This window comes from Hyperoodon ampullatus (assembly GCF_949752795.1).
Source record: "Hyperoodon ampullatus genome assembly, chromosome: 8".
NCBI classification, from domain to species: Eukaryota; Metazoa; Chordata; class Mammalia; order Artiodactyla; family Ziphiidae; genus Hyperoodon; species Hyperoodon ampullatus.
In genome coordinates, this window is record NC_136921.1 from 116,640,005 (window position 1) to 116,666,969 (window position 26,965).

At 37.8% G+C, this 26,965-nt stretch overlaps 1 protein-coding gene across 1 annotated transcript in view; it reads right to left on the minus strand.

Moving 5' to 3' along the window:
- PTPN4 (protein tyrosine phosphatase non-receptor type 4) overlaps positions 1-26,965 on the minus strand; it is a gene marked incomplete at its 5' end in the record, with an annotated part of 146,522 nt that overhangs the window by 100,087 nt on the left and 19,470 nt on the right. Inside the window, one exon of the mRNA XM_079710549.1 lies at positions 6,173-6,280. Coding sequence (XP_079566675.1) covers positions 6,173-6,280 — 108 coding nt within the window. The remainder of the gene's footprint in view (positions 1-6,172; positions 6,281-26,965) is intronic.

Consider the following 26,965-nt stretch of genomic DNA (forward strand, 5'->3'; position numbering starts at 1 on the left):
GACACCCCTAATGTCAAAAGTTTATTCATAGATATTCAATGGATTGGGGTTTTTTAAAAGAAAACTTATTTAATTTGCTGTTTTGTTGGATTATTTTCCCTAATTGATATATTGAAAGTTATTGATAGTTATCTGTTTGTTCAGCTTTAAGTCCTACTAGTTGTAAAAGGTTTTCCAAATGATTCATGTGGAATCTCAAGGCAGATTAATTATATCACTAAGAAGAAATGAGTTCTCTGCACCTGCATCCCAAACACACAAACATATTCATTCCACAGGGAACTGCACCTGCTGCCCTCACTGAACCAGAGAAACAGAAGAGGGATAAGCAGCGTAGCTGTTTCAAATCGTTTTGATAAACTGTGCTGCCTTACCCTGAAAACTCTCCGCCTCTACTGTATTTCTCTCCTACATTCTTTCTTTCGGTTTCCTCTATTTGATTTTTCCACCAATCCTTGCAAACACTGAATCTTCTAAGAAATCCTTAACATTTTTTGTCTGCTCATGGCAGTCATTTTTATTCTGTATGTACGTACAATATTTGACATTGGAAAGCAACAAAAAGCAGGCAGAAGAAATTGGACCTAAGTGTATTCTTGAAAAACAAAAACTGCAATGGCTGAGATTTCTATAGTTGCAGTTTTTTGCCTGAGAGCAATCTCAAATCCTGCACCAGGCAGGGGACAGCCTCACTAACTTGAGGTGTCAGTGGACAGAGTTCAGGCAGGAGCGGCAGGGTACCCAGAAAATTGAGGAGGAAATCCTGAAAGAGAGGAAGGCAGCAGAAGGGCTTAACTCTAAAATCCGGATACAAAAGCCACCTCAACTCTGGCTGACAGTTCAACTTCTGCATGCACAGGAAGACCCCAAAGCCCCAGGAAAGAGAAGCAGTTGCACACGTAAAGAAATGAATAGAGATAACCATTCGCCCAAAGGGAAGCAGAGTATGGACCGTGGGTCCAGCTCCACTCGTTCTCAATAACACAGTCCAAGTCGTACAGGACGTCACCACCACGTCCATAGCCAAGCTCCTTCTGTCACCCTGAGAGGTTCCCTGTGTCCCTCTGCTCCCAGCCCCCCAAGCCCAGGCAATCACTGATCTGCTTTCAGTCACTATATACGAGTTTTGCTTGCTCTACAATTTAATATAAATGAAATAAGAGTATATCATGTAGTGTTCCACTATGCAAAAATATAACAATTATCTTTCATCCATTCACTATTGACCGATGTTAAAGTTAATTCAGGAATGAGCTATTATGAATAAAGCTACTATGATCATTTGTGTACAAGGTTTCATGTAACATGTTTTCATTTCTCTTGGATAAATATCCAAAAGAGGGGTTCCTTGGAGGTATATATTAAATCTATGTATCCTTTTAATGTCCTACCAGCAATCCTTAATAGCTGCTCCACATCCTTGCCAAAATGTGGCATTGTGAGACTCTAATTTTTTAACTATTCTAATGGACGTGTAGTGACATCTCATTGTGGTTTTACGATTCCCTGATGCACCTGTGTTTAGTAGATGTCCTTTATCACAGTGAGAATGTTCCTTTTCCAAGATTAAGAGTCTTCATTATGAATGGATGCTGAATTTTATTCTATGTAAATTATGCCTCAATTATACTGATTTAAAAGAAAAATTCTAGAAACTAGAAGCACACTTAATGGTGAGACACTGAGTACCTTCCTCCTATGACAGGGAGCAGGGAAGGCAGTGTGCTGCCGTCAGTCACCTCTATGCATCACTGTCCTGGCAGTCTCAGCTTTCATGTAATAAAGAATAAAAAATAATGGTAAAAAAGAATAAAGACTGGGAAGGAAGAAGTAAAACTCCCTATTCACATACAACATGATTTACGCAGAAAAAAACATATGTTTACATGACAATCTATGTAGAAAGATAATCATGTAAACATGTTACATGCGCTCCACCCCATGTTACCGGAGCCCCACCCCAAACTTTCTGAATCAGAAACTCTATGTAGAAAATCCTACAGAATTTACAAAAAGTGACTAGAATTAATAAGTGAGTTTAGAAAGGTTACACGATAAAAAAAATAAACTGTATTTCTATATGCTAGAAATAAACAATTGGTAACTGAAAAAGAAAACCAACAATACCATCTGGATGGTTCTTCTATCTACCAAGTTGCCAAAGACAGAATCTGAGATACCAGACTCTCTGAGTTCACTCTTTCCCTCATGAGCCCTGCTGACTTTCTCTCCTGACTCTCTTGAGCACTTACCCACCACCAGAGCCAATCCAATAACTCACTAGTGCAACAATCTCCCAACTGTCTCTAGCTTGCCACTTTACTTGCCACTGGCTATACTGTACCCAGAGTGATATGTCTACAATACAATTTTCACGTTGCTTGTGTAAATAAATCCTTAGGCTGGTACAATCTTAACACAGATCAAAAGCACTTGATGATCTATGGCACTACTCATATCTCATCTGTGACCCATCTTCTCTTCCTGCTCTATATTCTAGCCACAGGTATTAAAAAATTCTTTTTCAGTTCCTCAAATACAACAGTCCTCTCTCTTCACTCTGGAACTCTGCATATGCTACTGATTCTCTCTGAAATACTTCTCTGCACCCCAGATCCCTTTGTCATTCCCTCCCAAAATGGAACCGGGTTTAAAGAGAACAAAAACAAAGATCTATCACTTGGCAGGCTACCGAAGAGGTTTATACAAAAGGTAGGTAATAAGAGCCTGAATTAAGGTATTACAGTAGAAACAGATGAAAGGAACATGAGAGAAATACCATATGAGAACATGAGAGAAATAAAAGCAAGCATTTTAGCAATCATGTTGTGCTAAAACATGGTTTGTTGAAATAAGTCATTCTCTATGTGACTTCTATATTTCTTCAAGCCAGATGAAATAATTCAAGAACACTGAGTTATATAAAATTAATCTTCAAATAGTAGACCAAGATATTCTCTATGAATCATTTCTTACCTAATAGTCTATTGGGTTAGAGCAGTGGTTTTCAAAATGTGGTGCCTTGAACTACTAGCAGCATTAGCATTATAGGGGAATTTGTTTGAAATGTGAATTACTGGAGCTCCACCCCAAACTTTCTGAATCAGAAACTCTAGGCATAGGGCCCAGAAATCTGTACTGTAAGAAGCCTTCAGGTGATTCTGATGTAAGTTCAAGTTTGAAAGTCACAAGGTTAGGGGATACGGAAACAGTAGTAAACCAGTAAATATCATAACCACAACAAAACTATCAGAAGGATGAAACTGCAGAAAGAACAAGTCAACAGTAATCGATAATCTACTCTTTGTCCCACTGAAGGGCACTGTAATTCACTCTGCGGGCAAAAAAAAAAGTAAGTAAATATATTACTCATAACGCACACGAGTAATATAATCTCGGGGCGCTGATGAATATCACGCTGATAAAAGCCACTAAGGTACAGCCACCGTGAAGTGCTTATAAAATTAAAGAAATTATGGGTAATGAATTACAACCATGTTACTCATTATTTTGCCCACTCACTCAATACACATTTACTGAGTACAACTATTATACAAGACATTATGCTAAAAGCTAAAGCTGTGATAAATAGGTTTTAAATGAAAGCAGAAGAAATTTCAAAAAGTCAAAGCTTTTCTTTTAAATAATTTTGTTTGTTGCACTGGAATTCATTGCCAAGGAAGATTCTAAAGCAAAGGATAGTCAACTATGATTCTGTGTTTGTTACATATAAGACTACAATCAAATGCTAGGTGCTTTTTTAGTTTATCAGTTATAAATCCAATTAAACTAATTTCAGTATCTACACGCCTAAGACAATACTGATTCTGATCCTCAAAAGCGAATATACAGTATCTTTACATATAAAATATATATGCAACATATACATTTACACACTATATATATATATATATATATATATATATATATATATACACACACACACACACATGTATATAGAACATATATGAGCTTTAAGATGAAGAAACTCTTAACTAGTAAGAATTGACAGGGGTTAATTCTTCAGGGATATTACCAAGTCCCTTTTGGTCACTGCTGGTAATTTTATGGCATGAGTACCTCCTCTCCTCAATATGCTCATTTTTATAAGTCCTGTGCATCTGCATCATTCTCTCTTGGGAAGGGAAAATAAAGGCTTTGGAGTCAGATAGATGTGACTTCAAATCCTTTTGCAGCTACTTAATTATCTGTGTAATTAAATGAGTTTTGTAAGCCTCAGTTTTTCATCTTTAAGAGAATTTTAATGATAGTTTCATAAGACTATTGTGAGAATTTGGTTTACTAACAAGTCCGCAATAGATATTTCATAAATGTTACACCCCTACTCCTTCTCTTTTTTAAAGTGGCACCTCTTTTCCTCAGTCCATTAATTATCCTCAAAGTCCTGACATATTCAACAATTACATTTGTGCTCTAAAGGCCCCTCCTTAGACACCTTTTGGCATTTCACAGATTCTTCTGAATATTTAAATACTGAAGCTGTAGTGCTGTGTACAGAAAAGACCTGCAGGGGGAGTTAGGAGACCCAAGTCTAGTTTCATTAATATCAGCAAAGTAGCTTGGGCTTTATCTCCTTGGATTGGGATAATTTCTCATGAAAAGTAAGTGTGGTAAGACAAAATAATCTCTAAGGCTTCTTTTGCATCTTTAAAACTGTATGATTCTAATCTGGGGGGAAGAATTATTCTGGATCATCAGCAATTGGTCCCTGGGGCCTGGAAATACAATACCTTATTTCAGAAGGGATGCTCAAGATAGAAAAGTAAGACAAAGTAAGAAAAAGGAGGAGATAGCCAAACGATCAACCCAGCTCAAAATACTGATAGCTCTGCTTCCCCACACTTATCCTGCTGTAATTGTTTTAGAGTAGAAATGTCTTCTTGTGTACAAATTTATGAGACAGAGTTTTTACTTCTTGTAACATATGTGGTCTCAATTATTAGTCCTTCTGGAACACTTTCTTAGTGACTATGGTGATAAGTAACTGGTCTCTTTCTTCTTCGTTGTCTGTCACTTCTCCAAACCATCTAAAGACAGGCTTCTATCTAAACGGTCTGACCTATGAGTGTCAGCAAGATAATCTAAGAATTATCTATTTTTTTAAATCTCAATATTGCACATAGTAGCAGACACCTTTCACGTATTTGCCTGGCTAACAATTTATCTTTCTGTGAAAGATAGCATTACCGACATTTCTACTCACTTCTATCAATATTTTCGCGTTCATTTATTAAGAAATAACACTATTTCTCTAGGCCCTGGAGCAGCTCAAGTCATCTGATGAAGTACGAGGAAAGTTTGTTTTTATTTCAGTTCAGTACAAAAGGATTTATTTCCACTGAGACTAGCTGGACCTTGCTTTATTTTGTCCACCTCATCTTCACAGTTTTTCATACAAAACCAGTAAGTAATGCCAAGAAAAAGTAGTATTTAACATTTCGTATTTACTTTCCACTAACCATTCTTTCAGAGACCTAGGACGTAACCATGAGAGAAAACGAGAGCAAGAGATAGAGAGAAGCCCTGCTTTCCTCCCAATCGTTACTTGTATTTTCCATATAAGACCTTACAAACTGATTTCTAAAGCACTGATTCAGAGAACCATTTCTTCACCCTCCCAATTTTTCTCAACTATACAAAACATTTCCTTCAAAACAGTCATTCTCCTGTACTAGGCAAAAGGATATCATATTCGTTTGTGAAAAACCCTCACTGTATAACCATATAAATTTACAAAGAATTCACAATTTTAAAATGAAAAACTAATTTCATCTTAATGCAGGCTAATTTACGTAGGACTCAAGATACATTAAGTATTTACTTCAATATTGTAATGTTAAGATTTTAACCTTTATGCCCAATTTTCTCTCCAAGAAGTACAAATTAGATTTGCTTCTCAGTTGTCTGAGACATGCAGAGAAAGAAACTGGCACTCGATCTACAGACTGACTTATGATTAGAAAAACCTTAAGGAAATAGCCCAACAGATTAAAACATCAAGAAATTGAAGTTCAAAGGCAAAAGAATTACCTGTAATCATTCAAATTAAAATTTTAAAAAAACTCAAACAGTGAACATTATAAATCAGAAAGGACTTATTATGAAGAGAGAAAAATTGCAATGGCAATGAAAGACAGCAGCTTACACTTACTGGGTTATCTGTGCAATCGTCAGCCAGCTGTAAACCAAAATAGTCACGCTCAGTCAAATCAAGGTGCCTGAAGACCATCTCCAACAGAACCTGCCCCTGATCATGTTTCTGGAAGAAAAGTAACAGGAAATCAAACTGACAGGCTACATCCTTTCAGATTTTGAAACTCTTGCACTCTCCTCTTTTATTAAGTTGGCAACTGGTTCCATGCCAACGACTTGGTTGAGCAATAAAGACTCCACATGTTACATCGTACTTAGAAAAGTCTGACTTTGGACAAACCGGTTCAAGGAGTACGTAATAAAGATGAAGATATAAGGGAAACCCTTGAAAATGTCTTCTGCTTTTAGTCTATTCTTGTGGCATTTTTGTAACTTTATACTGTTAGCACATTAACTCATGTATGTATCCATATCATTTGTCTTACTGTCTTATTCTTACCTTTAAATTATGGCTGGAAAGTGACATACTTGACTAAGTACAATTTAAAATTTGTGTGTATAAGATAGATAATGCCACAAAAAGGGAAATAAAACAGTGAAAATTATGTGCAGCAAACTGATGACATTCTAATTATCAAAGAATACACAGAACTTTAGGAAAAGATCTCTTTTCAATCTCACACCAATTTTATCACGTGGGCATCATGCTGTGGCTTCCCTAAGTCCTGTAGCTACCAAGCTGTGGCACAAAGGGCATGATTGGAACTTTCCTAAAAAGAAATGTAGCTAATCACTGAAAACATGGAGAAACTGCTAACATGTTCAGCAATAAAAGAAATCACAGTGGGAAACCATAATGACACACCATGAACACAAAACAATCCAAAAAGTAAAATCCAGTGAGTAAGATAAAAAAATACCTAATGCTGAATCTGCTGTATAAAAAATAAATTAATTAAATTTAAAAAAAAAAACCTAACGCTGCTAACATTGTGGACAGGTATCATCTGTTGGGAAAGCCCTTTGGAAACATTAGCAAGAGCAGTAACAATACTGGCTACTTCTGTCATCCTAACCTGAGTGAAAAATAAAATCCAACTTTGGGAGAAACAGCTATACACACCAATACATTCAGTGCAGTGTTATTTATATGAAACAAATACTAGGAAAACACATTAGTGAACAGAGGTGTATTTTTCCACCAATTTCGCCTCTCAATAGCTATGATAGTTTGGTAGCTTCCAGCTACACGTTAGAATCAAAACTCAGAGCGCAAACGATAAGGACATAAGTGTTTTTTTCATACAGCAGAAAGCAGAGAGACAGGACAGACTCCAGAGTTGGCCAGTTCAGTAGAGAACGGTGTAATCAAGCACCAGGTTTCTTTCATCTCTCTCATCCACATTCCTGCCGTCAGAGGCATTCGTAGGCTGTTAGTGAGGTGGTCACACCTGCAGATGACAACGTTCAGAAGAACGGCCTTCCTTGCAAAGAGCTTCCCTTCACGTCTCAGCGTGTCAGATAGCTACTTCCAAAAGTCATCAATGGCAGCAAGTATGTGCCTCAAACAATGCTTTACAATGGGGGTCCCCATTTGAATAACCTGTGAACAGTTTTTGTACTGATGCAGCTCACCTCCCTCACCCGTCTCCCATTCTCATTGAATTGGCCCAGGGTGGAGATGGAGCATTAGTCGTTTTAAAAAGCTGCTAAGGGGAGCCTAAGGTCCTCTTCTAGAGACCAGATGGAGTAGACGCATTTCTCCCTATACCTCCAGCCGAGCGAAACCAACGAACAACAACCACAACCAAAGGCAGAAAAGATGTTTTTAAACTCTGAAAGATAAAAGTAGCAGCCTGGCTAGGGAACTCCTTGGGTTTTCTTTCCATTTCTTTTTATTGAGGTAAAGTTCACATAATGTAAAATTAACCATTTAAAAGTGTGCAATACTTCTGCATTTAGTGCATTCACAATACTGTGCAACCACCATTCCTACCTAGTCCCCAGACATTTTCTTCACACCTAAAGAATACTGTACCACATCCACTGAACAGTGTCTCCTGCCCCAGACCCTGGCAACCACTCATCTGCTTTCTGTCTCTATGGATTTACTTATTGTGCATATTTCATATAAATGGAATTGAACATGTGACCTTTTCTGTCTGGCTCCTTTCACTCAGCATTGTTTTCAAGGTTCCATGTTGTAGCATGTATCCACATCTAATCCCTTTACATGGTTAAATAATATTCCATTATAGGAATATATCACAAGTTGTTTATCAGTTGATGGACATTTGGGTTGCTTCCACCTTTTGGGTACTGTTGTTTCTGAGGCAGGAGATAGATGGGCCCCAGGCTGCGCAGCTGGAGTCTGTCCCCTGAGGACAGATACTCCAAGACAAAGATAACAGCGGAAGCAGTGAAGAGCTGAGTCCTGACCAGGTAAGAGATAAAGAGACCACATTCCTTATTCTCGAGGTCAAAGAGACCCTCCTAACTACACACGCGCAGAATGACTCCTCGGGGGTCAAAAAGGGAGGGGACGCCACCCATAGCAGGTGATGTCAACCTACCCATAGGCCTCTTTGCTAGAATCCACCTTGGCTGAGAGATGCGCACACACACAGGGGAGGACCCTGAGAAACACCAAGTACGGACTCAAGAGCCAGGCAAAGCAAGATGACTGGCCAGAGGAAACCCAGAAGAAATGCCCCATAAAAGTGACTCAAACTACCACAAGGGCACAGCTCTTTCTCTAAGCCCACCTGTGTGTCTATCCACATGAACCCTTTTTCCTTCTAATAAACACTTTACTTGTTTCATTACTTTCTGTCTCTTTGTGGAAATTCATTTCTACAAAGCCGACAGGCCAGGGTCTTGTCACTGGCCACTGGCCTAGTGGCTAGGATTCAGTGCTCTCACTGCCACGGCCTGACTTCAATCTCCGGCTGGAGAACCAAAATCCTGCTTCAAGCCACTGCAGGCTGGGGCCACCCGAGATACTTCCACCTTTTGGTAAAGGCGTACAAGTTATCTGTTTCAGTATCTGCTCTCAGTTCTTCTGGGTATATATACAGAAGTGGAATCAATGGATCATATGCAAATTCTGTTTAACTTTTTGAGGAACCACCAAACACTTTTCCATAGCAGCTGTACCATTTGATGTTCCCACCAGCAATGCATGAGGGTTCCAATTGCTCCACATCCTTGCCAACATTTGTTATTTTCCATTCTTTTGATTAAAGCCATCCCACTGGGTATGAAGTGGTACTTCACTGTGGTTCTGATTTGCATTTCTATAATAACTAATGATGCTGAGCATTTTTTTCATGTGCTTGTTGGCCATTTGTATATCTTTGGAGAAATGTCTAATAAAGTCTTTTGCCCACTTTTTAAAGTGGGTTGATAATCTCTCCGTTGTTGTGTGTTAAGAGTTCTTTTTATATTCTAGATGCTAGACCCTTATCAGATATATGATTTGCAAATATTTTATCCCTTTTCATAGGTGTTTTTTCACGTCTTGATCACATACTTGTATACACAGAAGTTTTAAATTTTTCTGAAGCCCAACTTATTCATGTTTTTCTTTTGATGCTTGTGCTTTCAGTGTCATATCTAAGAATTCACTGCTAAATCCAAGGTCATAAAGACTTATCCATATATTTTCTTCAAAAAGTTTTATATTTTTAAATGTTACATGTCGTTCCTTCAGCCTGTTTGAGTTTATCTTTGTATATCGTAGGTATATAACCTAGGTAGGAATGCAATTTCATTCTTTTGCATGTGCATATCCAATTGTCCAAGCACCACTGGTTGAAGAAACTATTCTTTCCCCACTGAATGCTCCTGGTAACTTTGTTGAAAATCTGTTGACCATACATGTAGGCGTTTATTTCTAGACTCTCAATCAAGTTTTCTTTTTACCTCACACATACCATAGACTTGGTACTGGAGAATCCTACGACCCAGAAATACCAATAGGCCTGATGGAAAGAGACCAAAAAAGCCTGCTTTCTCAAGCAAATGACCAGGAAAAGAGTCTCTAAGCAGGACAGAAACCTTACTAACAATGCTGACCCCAATCCTGCCAAACCCAGTGGAAAACAACTGAGCCCCTCTCCAGCAGCGCCATGGAAACGAAGCAGGGGCCTGGGGTCCCACGTGCCTCCTGGTACTGCTGGCAGCAAGCGGGAAGCCTGCTCTCCTGCTCTCTGCCAGCCAACAGCATGCTGCAATACACAGTCTCCCCCAGGGGTGGTACCAGCAGAAGCTGAGTGTGCAGTCTGAACCTCAGCCTAGCGGTAACAGGCAATGCTCAGACTGCCCCATGGGGGTGGTGACAGCAGAAGCTGAGAGGGAAGCCTAGGTTTCCACTCCCACCACCACCCAGCGGTTGCAGGTGGCATCTGCCAAACAGAAATAAACAAGAGGATTTGGGAGAGGAGGTAGATAGAAAAAGGGACAGGTAAACCTTGAAGTAAAATCCAAATAAGGAACCACAAGTGAAACTGACTAAAATTAAAAGAGCAAAGGTTTAAAACTCAATTACAGTGTGGAATACGTGCAAAATTTTCAGTAAGGTCTCTGGATAAAACACACACACACACACACACACACACACACACACACACACACACAGGAAGTAGACCAAAAGAGTAATGCCAAGGTTCTGGAGACCAGATTGTCATTAGAACCACAACCCACAAAGGCAGGCCAGGACCTGATACTACACCAGAGTGACTCCCTGCTACAGAGGAGATTCAGTATAATCCAGAGTCTCATGATACATTGCCCCAAATGTCCAGGATACTACCTAAAATCACTAATCATAACCTGAAAAATCTCAACTAGAATGAGAAAAAACAATCAACAGACACCAACACTGACATGACTCAGATGTTGGAATTACCTAACAAGTGTTTTGAAGCAGCCATCATATAAATGTTTCAATGAGCCATTATAAAGGTTGTTTAAAAAATAGAATATTTTGCAAAAAACTGAAGATTATAAAAGAACCAAATGGAAATTATATAGCTAAAAAACATAGTAATGAAATGAAAACTGATTGGATGTGCTCAATAGAAGAACAAAGATGAGAAAGAAGAGAATCAATGAATTTCAAGACAAATCGATAGAAATTACCCAATCTAAACAACAGAGAAGTTAAACTAAAAAAAAAAGAAAAAATGACCAGAGCCTCAGAGACCTGTGGGACAACAAAAAAAGGTATAACAGTCATGACACTGGAGTCCTTAAGAGAGAAGAGAAAGAGCTTCAGGATGACAAAATATTTGAGGAAACATTCGCTGAGATTTTCACAAATTTAGCAGAAAGCAAAAACACAGATTCAAGAATCCAAGTGAACCTCAATCAAAATGAATCCAAACAAATCCACCCAAGTTACATCATAATCAAACTACTGAAAACAAAACAAAGAAGAAAAAATCTTGAAAGCAACTAGAAAAAAGAATTTACCTATAGGGAATGACAATTCAATGAGAACAGATTTCTCATCTGCAACCATAAGACCAGAAGGAAATGGTACAACATTTTCTAGGTGCTAAATGAGAAGAACTATCAACCCAGAATTCGCTGTTAACAGAAAATACTGCATAGCAATGAAGGGTAAATAATGACATTCTCAGAAAAAAAGAAAAGTTAAGGGAATTTATCACCAATAGACTACCACTAAAAGAATGCCTAAAAGAAGTTCTCCAACCAGAAAGGAAATAATAACATGAAGAAACTTGGAAAAACAGAAAAGAAAGAAGACCAATGAAATGGGAGAAACTGAGGAAAATATAAAAGCCTATCCTCTTCAGTATTAAACTAAATTATGTTTGATGGTTAAAGCAAAAAATTGAACTTTATCTGATATGCTGCCAAATGTGTGTACAGAAAAAAAATGAGACAATTATAAAGGCGGGAAGGTAAAAGTACCTAAAGGTAGATAAGTTTTCTATATGTCATTCAAGGTAAAATGTTGTTACCAATATTCTATGATAATTTATATATGTAAAATGTAATAACAAGAGCAACCACCAAAAAAAAAACACCCCAAAATCAAACAAAAAAAAAACCCTACCCAAAGAGTTACTCAAAAACATTAAAATAAATAAAAATGAAATCTAGCAAATGTTCACATAATCTATTAGAAAGGCAGGAAAAAGGAAACAAATGAAGAACATAACAAACAGAAAGCAAGTAATAAAATGGCAAACTTAAACTCTAACATAATAATAATTACAGGAAAGTATAATATATGGTCTAAATACATGAATTAAAAGGCAGAGTTTTTTTACTGAAGTATAGTTGATTTACAATGTTACATTAATTTCTGATGCACAGCAAAGTGATTCAGTTATATATATATATATATATATATATATATATATATATATACATTCTTTTTTTAATATTCTTTTCTGTTACGGTTTATCATAGGATGTTGAATAAGTCCCTGTGCTACAGAGTAGGAACTTTTCGTTTATCCTAAAAGGTTGAGATTGACAGAGTAGGGAAAAAACCATGATCCAACTATATACTATCTATAAGAAATTTACTTCAAATATATTAATATATACGTGAATTTTGAAAGTAAAGGGATATAGAAAAAGATATACCATGTAAACATTAGTTTTAAAAAGTAGGCTTGAGGGCTTCCCTGGTGGCGCAGTGGTTGAGAGTCCGCCTGCCGATGCAGGGGATGCGGGTTCGTGCCCCGGTCCGCGAAGATCCCACATGCCGCGGAGCGGCTGGGTCCATGAGCCATGGCCGCTGAGCCTGCACGTCCGGAGCCTGTGCTCCGCAAAGGGAGAGGCCACAACAGTGAGAGGCCCGCGTACCGCAAAAAAAAAAAAAAAAAAAAAAAAAAAAAAAAAAAGTAGGCTTGAGAGCAAGTAACTTTACCAAGGGAAAAAAGGACATTACAAAATGTTCTCACACTAAAGAACACAGCTGGAAAATTAATGAAACAAAAATTAATAGAATGGGAAGAAAAGTAGAAAATAGAAAAGGCATAAGTATAACTAGAAATGTCAACAATTAAGCAATTGCTAGAATTATTAAACAGAAAATCAGCAAGAATATAGAACTCAATGATACATTAACAGGATCCAACTGACATTTACAGTACACTCTACTCAACAACAGGATACCCATTCTCTTCAAGTGTCCATGGAACATCCATAAGGCAGATCATATCTGGGGTCATAAAACAAACCTTACTAAATTGAAAACTGAAATCATATAGAGCATGGTCTATAACCATAATTAAATCAAAATAGAAAACAATAACAGGAAGATAGGAAGAAAATTTAGAAACTAAACACCTGGGGGGAAAAAAAGAACCCATTTCTAAATAACCTATGGGATAAAGAGGACTCGGGGGGGGAAAGGGAAGGTCTCAAATCAATAGTCTAAACTCCCTCCTAATGAAAACCAGAAAAACAGCAAAATAAACAGAAGGAAGGGAGCAATATAGGTAAGAGCAGAAATCTACAGAAATCTGGTTCTTTGGAAAATCAATAATGTTGACAAACTTCTAGCAAGAGTAATGAAAAGAGAGGAGACACAAATGACCAGCTACAGAGCTATAACTGAGGATTTCACTACACACTCCAAAAACATTTACAAGGTAAGTAAATAGTAGAAACAAATCTACACAGATAAACCTGACAACATGGATGAAATAAACTAATTCCTCAAAAAGCAAAAACATACTAAAATTCACCTAATATGAAACAGATACTTATGAAATACTTTTAAAAAAAAAAAAAAAACCTTCCCCCAAAATGAAATCTCCTGGACCTGATGCTTTCACTGGAAAATTCTAGGATACATTTAAACAAGAATTAAGAACAAATCTACCTAATTTACTCAATCGATTCATTCTATGAAACCAGTATAACCCTGATATCAAAGCTGGACAAAGAAAGTATTAAAAAAAAAAACTACAAATATCCTTCATAGGACCATAGTCATAAAATTCCTTAATAAAATATTACCGGATGGAATTGAGCAGTATCTCAAAAGGATGATACAGAATGACTAGATGGAATTTCCAGAGGTGCAAGGCTGGTTTACTGCTCAAGAGTCAATCTCGTAGTGACGCCCAGAAGGCAGTGCCATGGACCTGCTCCCCAGCAAAACAACGACTGCTGGCGAAAATAATTCAAAGACCCAAGAATTTAAAGTCTTGGGGAACTGTCCTAAGGGTACGAAACAGCATTTATTCAAGACAGTCTACTAAACCTTGGTAAAAATAGTGAGAGTCCATGGCACTTGAGCCATTATCCACTTCCTCTCTCTTCCGCCCAGACCAACACTGTGTAATCTCTGCTCCAGAAAAGTGTGGCCAAGACATTGGGAATCCCTCTACCCTCACATCCCAGTCAAGGGTTATGGCATCTCTGCAGGAGGGGGAAGTTGCCAGCATTTCTCATGCATCCCAATTCTTTGTTACAAATTTTAAATCGCAGGATGGTGTGGCCAAGAAGTTGGAGGCCTCCCTCATAGGGCAAAGACTATACCTCAATCACAGAAAGTAAAACAAATACTGAAGCCATGAAGCAGACGAGACTGCCCAGGGTCAGAAGAAAGAGGAAGAGAACCGCTAACAGGGAACCCTGACATGTACCAAAATCCCTAGTAGGTAGAACAGTACTGCCAAAGAAGGCAATCAATAAATCTTTGGTTAGCTGAAGGAGTGAATGGTAAAATAGTCTACAGAAAAAAATCTGTTAAGTATATTGGTTTTTAAGTCCCTTTGCAAGCATTCCTGGTCCTTCAGTTTTTCTTACTTCACAAGAGGTCGAGTTAGAGAACAAGGCATTTGAGGGAATCTCTAAAACACACGAGTACATCTGCAAAGAAATGAACTTACTGGAAATAGTTCCTCTAAAGATGAAGAGTCTGTCCCTAACAGAACTTATTTAGGTTTACCATCAGAACTTTAAGTCAATAACAACTGCCAGGCAAAACCGAGATTCCTGTTGCAGGCCAAGCACAGGACTGCTGTGTTAGAGAAAAGTTTGCAGGAAACACTAAGCAGCCTCCCTACAGACCTGCGGCAGGGTAAGTACTCCTGAGGGTAGAATGGTAAAATGCAGACGGTCAGGCCAAGTCCTTATTTGGCCAGTGAGTATGTAGTCTTGGGTGAATTTTGTTTCTACTCGGCCAGCTTTACCTTACAGGATAGACTAGGTCAGGAGTTACAGAACTATCCTGTGCAGTGCTTAGGGCTCAGTGAGTGTACTCAGGGTTAGGGGCTGGTGTGTTGAGGGAGAAAAGTCCAAGAAAGGCAAATTTGAGCTTCCTGATTCAACCACAGTAACTGTAACTGACCCATTACACTCACCACACTTACATAGACATGTGTGCGTGCGTGTGTGTCATCACGGGGGAAGAAAGGATTCCATATTTTTTTAACTGAAGTATAATTGACATACAACGTTATATTAGTTTCAGGTATATTGACATAGTGATACGAAGGACTCCTATTTTTAAAATGTCTGAAACAACTAGATTAGATGATCTCTGAGCTCCCTTGTGGCTCTAAGATTCCTTATTTCTAAAGATGCTCTCCTGAAGATGAAAACAACAAGTATTTTCACATAAGAAAAAAATCCAATTATGTAACAGATTAGTCAGGTCAGAAGGTTAGAAGGCTGTAGGAGCTACTTCCACAACGTTCAGGACAAAGGCATGTAATGGCTCCTAACCGTGAACCTCTTCAGACTCCTAGTAGGGTGTAGACTTTGATCACCTCCTTGGATGAGAATACACCATCAGAATATGTGACTATGAAATAAAAACTTTCTGTGCAAATAATACATAAATAGGACTTCTATTTCTGGTAGTAGAGGAGATTATAAACTCTAGAAAAATCCATAGAAATGCAGCTAAATTACTAGGTAAAAACTTTCAGAAAATTTTTTGTTTTAATCTGTTATTGAGCTAGTATGTACGTATGTATGTATGTGTGTTTGTTTGCTTATTTATTTATTTAGGCTGCGCCGAGTCTTAAGTTGCAGCACGCAGGATTTTAGTTGTGGCATGCGGAATTCTTAGTCTAGTTCCCCGACCAGGGATGGAACCCAGGCCCCCTGCATTGGGGGGCCCACTGCACCACCCACTGCACCACCAGGGAAGCCCTGAGCTAGTATTTTTTAAAAAGGTAGAAACAAAGATCCAAAACAAAGTGAAATCAGGAAGCCTAGCTATTCAGAAATGTTAAAGTCAGTTTCTAGCCCTTAAATTTTCTAGCTTCTACTTTGACCACAGGATACATAGGAATCAGAAGTGATACCAGGTTCTCTCCAAGATGGAAATATAACAAGAGACCCACAAACTTTATATTGGCTATACTTACAGAGTAAAAGTGAACAACAAAAAAGTCATGCCATGCAGAATAGCACAGAAAAACAAAACAAGAAATAAAAAAGTAAAAATAAAGCTTGCCTATCTGGTCAGAATTCAGCTACAATGTGGCCTGAGAACCCCAAGTTAAACAATAAACTTAAACGTGGCCCTGGGATGATAGTGCCCCCAGGTGACTGGCAAAAGCAAATAAAAGTCTTCTCTGGAGGAAATCAGTTTTCAACCAGGACTCAAACAGATTGGTAGAGAGCATATTTTAAAAATGACCCAGTTATATGCTGTCTCCAAGAAACTCCAAATATAAAAATATAGGTAGGTTGAAAGTAAATGATAGAAAAGATACACCATGTAAACATTAACCAAAAGAGAGGAGGAGTGCCTATACTGATATTAGATAAAATAAGCCTCAGAGGAAAAAAATGCTAGAGACAAAGAGGACATTATATAATGACAAAAGGGCCAGTCCACCAATAAGACACAGCAACCTTAAATGTGTATGTACCAAAACAATCTTGAAAAAGAAGGACAAATGTTGGAGAACACAATTCCCAATTTTAAAACAATGAAACTACAGAAATCAAAACAAAAGGGTACTCACTCACGTAAGGATAGACATTGGAATAGAAGAGAGTATTGTGAATTGGTTTGTGACAAGGGTATCAAGAATTTAAATGGGAATGAACTGTCTTTTCAAAAAATGGTGTAGGGAAAACTGCATATCTACATGCAAAATAATGAAATTGGACCCCTATAAAAAAAAACGTAAAAAATAAAAAATGAACTCCAAATGAACCACAGCCCTAAAATTAATAGCTAGAACTAAAAAAGTCTTAGAGGAAAAACAATCTTTGTGATCATGGACCAGGCAATGGTGTTTTAGATATGATACCAAAAGCACATGTGACAAAAGAAAAAAGGATAAAGTATAATTCATCAAAGATTAAAACTTTTGTGTTTCAAAGGATACCGTTAAGAAAGTGAAAAGACAACCTATGGAACGGGAGAAAAAAATTGCAAATTGTATACCTGATAAGTGACTTGAATCCAGAATATAAAAAGAATTCTTACAACTCAACAATAAAAGGCAGATAATTACAAAATGAGCAAGGGGTTCGAATAGACATTCTTCCAAAACAGCAAATACTGTATAGTTCTACTTATATGAGATATCTAGAACAGGCAAATTCACAGATTTTGGAGTCAGGGAAAATGGGGAGTTATTGCTTAATGGTTACAAAACTTCTGTTGGGAGTGATGAAAAAGTTTTGGAATAGACAGTGGTAATGACTGAACAACAGTGTGAATGTAATTAATGCCACTTAACTATACACTTAAAAATGGTTAAAGTGGTAATAAATTTTATGTTTTGTATGCATATTACAATATTTTAAAATATTGTAAATACCAAAAGATATACCCCCAAACCCACTGAATTATACACTTAAAAAGAATGAACTGTATATTTTAAATGTGAATTATATCTCAATAAAGATGTTAAAAAAATACATAGTATAAAAAGCTGAAAGGCCCTATAAGGAAAAACTGATAAATCTTCCTTCATAGGAGACTTCAGCAAAGGGAAACCAAATTACTGATGAACTACAGAGTGAGGTAAGAGCTAGAAATCTAAATAATCAATAATTATATGGAAAAACACACACAAATATAAACAACAAAAAACACAGAATGAAGTGGTGATAGTGGACATTCTTGTCTTGTTTCCAGTTTCAGGGGTAAATTTTCAGTATTTCATTTCTAGGTATGATGTCTGCTTTAGGATATTTGTAAATACCCTTCATAAGTTAACAGAAATTCTTCTCTATTTCTAGTGCACTAAGTTTTGTTTTGTTTTTTTGTTTTTTGTTTGTTTTATACACTGAAGAAAATGATATGGTTTTTCTCCTTTATTTTACATCTCATTCTTTGAATAAACCTAACCTGGTATTAACACATTTATATGTGTGTGTGCGTGTGTGCATTATAGATTTAATTCGCTAAAAATCTGTTTGGAAATTTTATAATTCTTGTTCATGACAGACTGGTCTATAATATTCCTTTTTTGTATAATGATATTATTAGCTGTTAACATGAGAGTTATGCTGGTATCGTAAAATGAGTTATGAATCTTCTTATTCTCTGGAAGAGCCGTGAGAGTGATATTATTTTTCAAATGTTGGAAAAATTCATTAGTAGAAGGAAAAGTCACAATGAGATACTATAACACAAGCACCAGAATGGCTAAAAAAAAGTTAAATGCCAAGTGTTGGTGTGAACATGGAACAAATGTAAATCTCATAAACTGCTGGTGAAAATGTACATACATATAACCACTTTGGAAAACTGTTTCATAACACTTGATCCAGATTTCCACTCTTAGATACCTGCCCAACAGAAGTACATATATACACAAATATACACACGTACGAGAATTGTTTAGAGCTGCATTATTCATAGCAGCCCTAAACTATGAACAAACCAAGGGTAAATTTGATAAATTTTCATATACTAATGCAGTGATGTCTCACTATCCATTGTTAATACACACCAAAATGGTTTTTTTTTAAGTATTAATATCTCTCATGCTTCGGTGGCTTGACTGAGCCCAGCTTTGGTTCTCACTTTTGATTGCAGTTAGATGGCAGCTGTTAAAGTCCTGAAGTCTGACTGGACCTGACATACAAGACGGCCCACTTGCGTGGCTGAAAACTGATGCGGACGGCTGGCCGGACGATCAGCTACGGCTGTTAACCAGAGAGCCTGTGTACACAGCCTCTCCATATGGGATGGACTTCTCAGAGCACAACAGCTAGAGCCTGAGATGAACTGTTTCAGAGGGGGAGTCCTAAGCGATCCATCTAGAAGGTGGAAGGCTTCTTTTTCCTGGGAGTCCCAAAGACTAGGCAAGATGCAAGGGTGAGGGACACTGCACGGGTGTGAACAGCAGGAGGTGGGGCTCTGTCTTCGGAGACTAGCCACCACGGATGGAGTACTACTATACGGCAGTGAGGAAGAAAAGAGATGTTTATGTTTAACCAGAAATGAAGCTGCTAACATAATGGCCTATATATGTAACAATTCCTATGGTTTATGCTAACTATGTTCAAAACACAAACTCATCTGTGGTGACAGATGTCAGAGCGGTGACTACTTTAGGCAAAGAACGCACACTAACAAGGAGGAAGTACGGGGAGCCTTCTGAGGTACTGGTGATGCTCCACAACCGGAGCCAAGGGTGGTCTCACGAAGTGCTGCACTTTGCGACCCTTATCAATCTTCATTCCTTCATTCATTCATTTATGGCCACACTGTGTGGCATGTGGGATCTTAGTTCCCGACAAGGGATCGAACCCGCGCCCCCTGCAGTGGAAGCGCAGTCTTAATCACTGGACCGCCAAGGAAGTCCCAATCTTACATTTATTTAAGATTTGATTTCTATTGTATGCATACTATACTTCAAATAAAAAATTATTTTTGCCCCTCACACACTACCAAAACCCTCAAAGAAATAACAGTTCATATTCATTCAAATTGGTAAAATTTTTCTGTTTAACCAAGGAAAACTAGCAATTAAATGGCCCAATGGGAACTCTCATGTACTGCTGATGCGCACAAAACTTGCAAATTTTACTCTTTGCCTATTAGAAACCCCCTACTTCAAAATTAATACCTGAAACATTCTACTTTCCTATTTTGCTTTCTTTAAAAGCTGAACTCAAATCGATTTTTTCACAGGGAGATGACAGATTTACACATAGATCTATCTTAATTTAGCCATTCCCATTTATACAGTATGATTAATATGCAAGTGCACAACGCAAACTATCAACTCAGGAAGCAAACGTTTGTGTATGCGGGTGTTTTTAGGGATAAAACAAAATGTTTTAACTCTTTCAACTTTCAAAAGTAAAAACTCCTGGGACTTTGCTAGTGGTCCAGTGGCTAAGACTCCATTCTCCCAATGCAGGGGGCCCGGGTTCAACCCCTGGTCAGGGAATTAGATCCCACATGTCACAACTAAGAGTTCACATGCTGCAACTAAAGACCCGGAGCAGCCAAATAAATAAATAAATAAATATTTAAAAAAAAACAACAACAGTGTTTAAAAAAAAAAAGTTAAAACTCCTAACTGGTAGAAAATTGCAGCTAAGAGCAGATTCTTTAAAAAATTAGTGTACTCATCAAAAAGTATTTATTAAACATTAACTTTAGGGTATAGTTTCTCAACCAACCTTGGCACTGTTGACGTTTTTGGTCAGATAATTCTTCATTGTGGGGGGCTGGGGGAGGACGACAGTCCTGTCCAGTTTAGGACATTTAGCAGTGTTCCTGGTTGCTACCCACTAGATGCCAGGAGCTCCCACCCAACTTTAACAACCCAGAATGCCGTGACATTGCCAAATCAGTCCTATTTGAAAATCACTGTTAAAGAGGTACATTTACAGTTCTGGATTTGGGCTCAAAACCTCTTACTAAAGACTACCCTTGAAAAACTACAGATTAGTTTCTCATTCAGTTTTAGAAAAATACTAAACAGAAAACCCTACTCTATGAGTGATGGCAAAAAGAAGTATAATATGGCTGGGATTTAACATGAATTTTGATTCTGTCCCATTTAGTATATGCAATGAACAAACAAGAAAATGTGCTCTATGAAGAATGGCTAATAATAGAATGTTAATGAGGCCACACAGTCTCCATCCCTCCCAACTGTTTCTCTGCAAGGCCAGACTACATGCATCAGTACCACCTTGTGTACGCATTTAAAATACAGATTCCTGAGCCCCAACAGACCTATGAAATTGAGGTGTGGGGCAGGCAATATGAACTTCCAGTAAGTCTTCCTTAAGAACTCACCATTAAATTCTTTTTTTTTTTTTTTTTTTAAGGAGCAAGATGCTTTTTTTTTTTTTTTTGGCTGCGTTGGGTCTTCGTTGCTGTGTGCGGGCTTTCTCTAGTTGCGGCGAGCGGGGGCTACTCTTCGTTGTGGTGCGTGGCTTCTCACTGCGGTGGTTTCTCTTGTTGCGGAGCACAGGCTCCAGGTGCGCAGGCTCAGTAGTTGTGGCTCACGGGCTCTAGAGTGCAGGCCAGTAGTTGTGGTGCACAGACTTAGTTGCTCCGCGGCATGTGGGATCTTCCTGGACCAGGGCTCAAACCTGTGTCCCCTGCATTGGCAGGCGGATTCTTAACCACTGCACCACCAGGGAAGCCCTCACCATTAAAGTCTTATAAAATACAAAAATGTAAGAAAAACAGCACCAGAGGCTACTTATCTCCAATCTTTCATGACCACACTTTTAATACATTTTAAATTTGTGTCACTGATCACAAGGAGAAGCAACAGAAGACTGTTCAACTGATAGAAGATGGTGTGAAAAACAAAACACCAGTGTGAACAGTCAAAGACCAGGATTCTAGCCTTAGTTCTACCACTTACTTGGCTTGTAGTTATGAGCAAGGCACAAAATCCCTGGGTTTGAATTATCTGTCTGTATAAAAGAAATAACTGCTGTACCACATTGTAAAAAAAGGACCAAAAACAGATGTGAAAGCTCTGAGGCAATAATACAGCACCTATATGAAGATTAGTTATCACTTGACAAATATGAATACAAAGCTACAATTGAGAGCCATACTCCAGTAAAATTATCCAATGCGATATTAAGTAGCATACATGAAAAAAACCTGTTTCTGCAGAAATATATACTAAATATTATTCAAAACTATTAAAAATGAAAGCATATTCATGGGGTATCTAGGTTAAGAAAGCTGAAAGACGGAGAACATACTAATAAGTTCTCAGAGAATTTCTACAGATGAGAAGCTGACAGGACAGTCAGGTGTCACTGTACAGAAACAATTAAGTGGGTAGGAAGGATCCTGTACAACTACCAAAGAAAAACTTACTTTGGTATAATGTAGTAAAAAAAGACTTATCTTCAGCTCCCGGTGTACACCAGTATGACACAAGCACACTAGAGGCTGCTTTTCCCAGTGATTACAACTAAGACTCCAGATAAAATTACAAAAAGCAGTTATATGAGAAATCCAAGCAGTAAATTATAGCAGGTGGTATGGAGAGAAAAAAGAAATCACAGATTGAAGTATGGTGAACTTTCTATGTTCTCTTTCCTTTAACTTTCTGTACCTCTGCTTTGACTCCAAGATGGGCTGCACTAGAGAACTGCACAGTGAGCACAGGCAGCAAGAGAGACAGGGAAACACAATTCTGTGGTAAGAGGACCAGAAAAGGAGCCCTATCAACTTGGGGGCAGGGGGGCGGTGCCTCTTCACCCGCCTTCCCCCGGGGAGAGCCCCAGTCCCAGAAAGGCCCAGCCTTGGTGATGACACTGCGGGAACTGAAACCCTAAGAGGACACCCACCTCTTTGCACAGGAGAACCAGAAAAAAGGTACCTGGTCTGTGGAAGAGTAGGGAGTAGTCTCTGTTTGGTTTTGGTTTTTTTCTCTCCTCTTCTCTCAGCATTGCACCCTAAGGCAGCCCCAATCCTGAAGGCCTGCACAGCAATACAGAAGGCTAAACCTCAGAGAACCTCGTCCTTCTGGCTAGAGTAACTGTGAAAAGTGGCTGCTGGGAGCCAGAGAGTGTGGAGGGAAAGCCTGCAAAGTATAGGAGAGTATAAATTGACACAAGTCCTGGGCTCATGCCAAAACTGTACATATGCAGAATACCCCCAAAGAAACACAGCAATGACTCTGAGAACTGAACTACAATGCAAGCTTCAAACTAACTGTCAAATACTGCTGGCAACGATCAGACTCAAGCAGCATAGCAGAGGCTTTGAAAACTGAGATGACATTGGAACCACTGCCCAGAAAACGTAAGACAGAATTTGAGAACCAGGTTACTCTCCCACTAAATAACAACAGCAACAACAAAATCAACATCATATGATGGATTTTAACAGGGTACAGAATCTCACAACATAATATTCCAAAATGTCCAAGGTACAATAAAAACTACTTGATACACTAAGAACCAGGAAAAACCGAAGAATTTTCAAGGGAAAAGACAGTCAACTGACAAACACTTTGAGATGATTCAGATGTTGGAATTATCAGGCAAAGACTTTAACACAGGTATTATAACCATCCTCCATAAGTAAGGAAGGCAAGCACTCTTAAAATGAAGGAATATATAGAAATTCTCAGCAAAATAGCAAAACTATTAAAAAGAGTAAAACGGAAATTTTAGAACTGAAAAATACAGAATCTAAAATAAAAAACTCACCAAATGGGCTAAATAGCAGAAGGAAGATAACTGGTGAGTCAGTCAATTTGAAAGTAAATGAACAAAATATCTAATCTGAAATAAAGAGAGAGAAAGTTTATAAAAAATGAACAGAGACTCAGGACCTATAGGACAAAATTAAAATTCACATTTTTGGAGTTCCTGAAGGAAAGGAGAAAAAAAATGGTACATAAGAAATAACTGAGGGCTTCCCTGGTGGCACAGTGGTTGAGGGTCCGCCTGCCGATGCAGGGGACATGGGTTTGTGCCCCAGTCCGGGAGGATCCCATATGCCAAAGAGCGGCTGGGCCTGTGAGCCATGGCTGCTGAGCCTGCACGTCCGGAGCCTGTGCTCCTCAACAGGAGAGGCCACAACAGTGAGAGGCCCGCGTACCGCAAAAAAAAAAAGAAAGAAATTACTGAAAAGATAATGGCAGAAAAGTACCCAAATTTGGTGAAATAGATTTAAAGATTCAAAAAATCTCAGTTAAATAAAACCATGCCCAGACCTGTCAAAAGCAAGCTGCCAAAAACTAAAAATAAATTTTTTAAAATCTTAAAAGAGACTGCAAAAAAAAGTAACACGTTTCACATAGGGAAACAATTATTTGAATGAATGCAGAGTTCGAATCAGAAACTGGAAGTCACAAAACAGTTGAACTACATATTTGAAGTACTGAAAGAAAAAAGCTATCAACCCAGAATTCTATATCCACTGAAAATATCCTTCAGGTATGAAAGCAGGCAACTCAAAGCATTCTCACATAAAGGAAAATTAAGAGAATTTACTGCCAGAAAACTTGCTCTCAAAGAAATGCTAAGGAAGTTCTTCACTGAATAGAAATGATACTGGAGGGAAATCTGGAACTTCAACCAAAATGAATGGTAAATATCTGGGTAAATACAATACACTATTTTTCTCCTGCTAAATTATTTAAAAATATGCTTTAATATTGAAAGCAAAACTTATGTTTAAGGAGTTTTCATTCTATATAAAAGTATTACATATGACAACCATAACCAAAAAGGAGGGGTGAGAACAGGGAACTATATACATGAAAGTCCAGGTTTCGTTAAAGTAGTAAAAGATGAACTCTAAGTAGACTGTAAAAAATAGGTATATATGTTATAATCCCTAGAGCAACCTCAAAAAAGCAACAAACAAAAGAAGCCAACAGATACATTAAAATGGAATACTAAACATATTCAAATAATCCAAAGGCAGGAAAGAAGGAACAAAGGAACAAAAAAAAAGAGGGACAAATGGAAAGTTTAAAAATGAAAGGACTAAATTCAACGTTGGAATTGAATAATTTCATTAAAAGAAACTGACTATCACAACATTGTATTTTTTTAAAAGACCCAACTATATGCTGTCTATAAGAAACCCACTTTAATATAAAAATGTACACAGATAGTAAAAATGATGAAAAGAGATATTGCATGCAAACACTACTCAAATGCAAGATGGACTGTACTATGAAAACAGATGTCAGAATGAGAAAATCACCAGAAATAAAGAGGGACACTACAAAATGATAAAAGAGTCAAATAACCAAGAAAAAATAACAGTCATAAATGGGTAATACAACAAAAAAGGTTAGGTAATACAAATACATGAAGTGAACCTAATGTAATTATTCAAGGAAGAATGTTGACTTCTTTAACTATCATTGTATAATTGAACTGAAGAGAGAAATATACAAGTGTTCAATTACACAATTATAGTTAAAGACTTCAACACTCTTCCTTGAATAATTATTAGAGCAAAGTACAGAGAAAATCAGTAAGGATGTAAATGCACTATGAATCAACCTAAACTAATTGACACTTATAGAACTCTCCACACAAAAAGAGCAGAATATACTTTCAAGTGCACACGCAACATTCACCAAGGCATGCCATAAACCTTACCAAATTTAACATAAACCTTATAAAAGCAAACATTATCAAATTTAAGAGAACTGAAGTCATACAAAGTATGTTCACTAGACATAAGGGAATTGAAATAGGAATTAATAAGAGAAAGATATCTGAAAAATCCTCAAATATCTGAAAACTAAACGACATACATGTAAATAATACATGGAACAAAGGGGAAGTCTCAAGGAAAATTAGAAAATATTTTGAATGAATGAATATGAAAAAAACAACATATGACACTTTGCAGGATACAGCAAAATCAGTGCTTTGAGATGTTTATAACATTAAATGCCCATATCAGAAAAAAAAAAAGATCTCAAATCAATAATGTATGCTTCTGCCTTGAAAAATTAAGAGTAAACTAAACCAAAGCAAGAGAAGGAAGAATAGGAAAAGAAAATCAATGCAACTGAAAAGGGGTAAAGAATTGACCAAATTCAATAAAACCAAGAGCTAGTTTTTTGAAAAGATCAATAAAATTGATAACCTTTTAGCCAGAGTTGAAAAAAAAAAGACTCAAGTTACCAAATATTCAATTTCAGAAATGAGCAGACATCAATACAGACCCTACAGATAATAAAGGAACACTGCAAACAACTTTATGTTCCTAAAGTTGACAACTTTGATGAAATGAACCTATTTCTTAAAAGACACAAATCGGGGTTTCCCTGGTGGCACAGTGGTTAAGAACCCTCCTGCCAATGCAGGGGACATGGGCTTGAGCCCTGCCGGGAAGATCCCACATGCCGCGGAGCAACTAAGCCCGTGTGCCACAACTTCGAGCTTGCGCTCTAGAGCCCGCGAGCCACAACTACTGAGCCCGTATGCCTAGAGCCCCTGCTCTGCAACAAGAGGCCACTGCGATGAGAAGCCCGCGGACCACAATGAAGAGTGACTCTCGCTCGCCGCAACTAGAAAAAGCCCGCGCACAGCAACAAAGACCCAATGCAGCCAAAAATAAAATAAATAAGAAAATGAATTTAAAAAAAAAAAAGACACAAATCGAAGAAAAACAAAGTTGGAGGACTGATGCTACCTGACTTCAAGACTTACTATAAAGCTCCAGTAATCAAGACAGTGTGGTACTGGAGAAAGAATACACAGAACAGAGAGCCCAGAAATATACTCACATAAATATAGTCAAATGATCTTTAATCAAGGAGCAAAGGGAATACAATGGAGGAAAGATAGTCTTTTCAACCAACAGTCCTGCCACAAATGGACATCCACATGTAAATATAATGAATCTAGACACATACCTTACACCCTTCATAAAAATTAACTCAAAATGGATCAGAGAC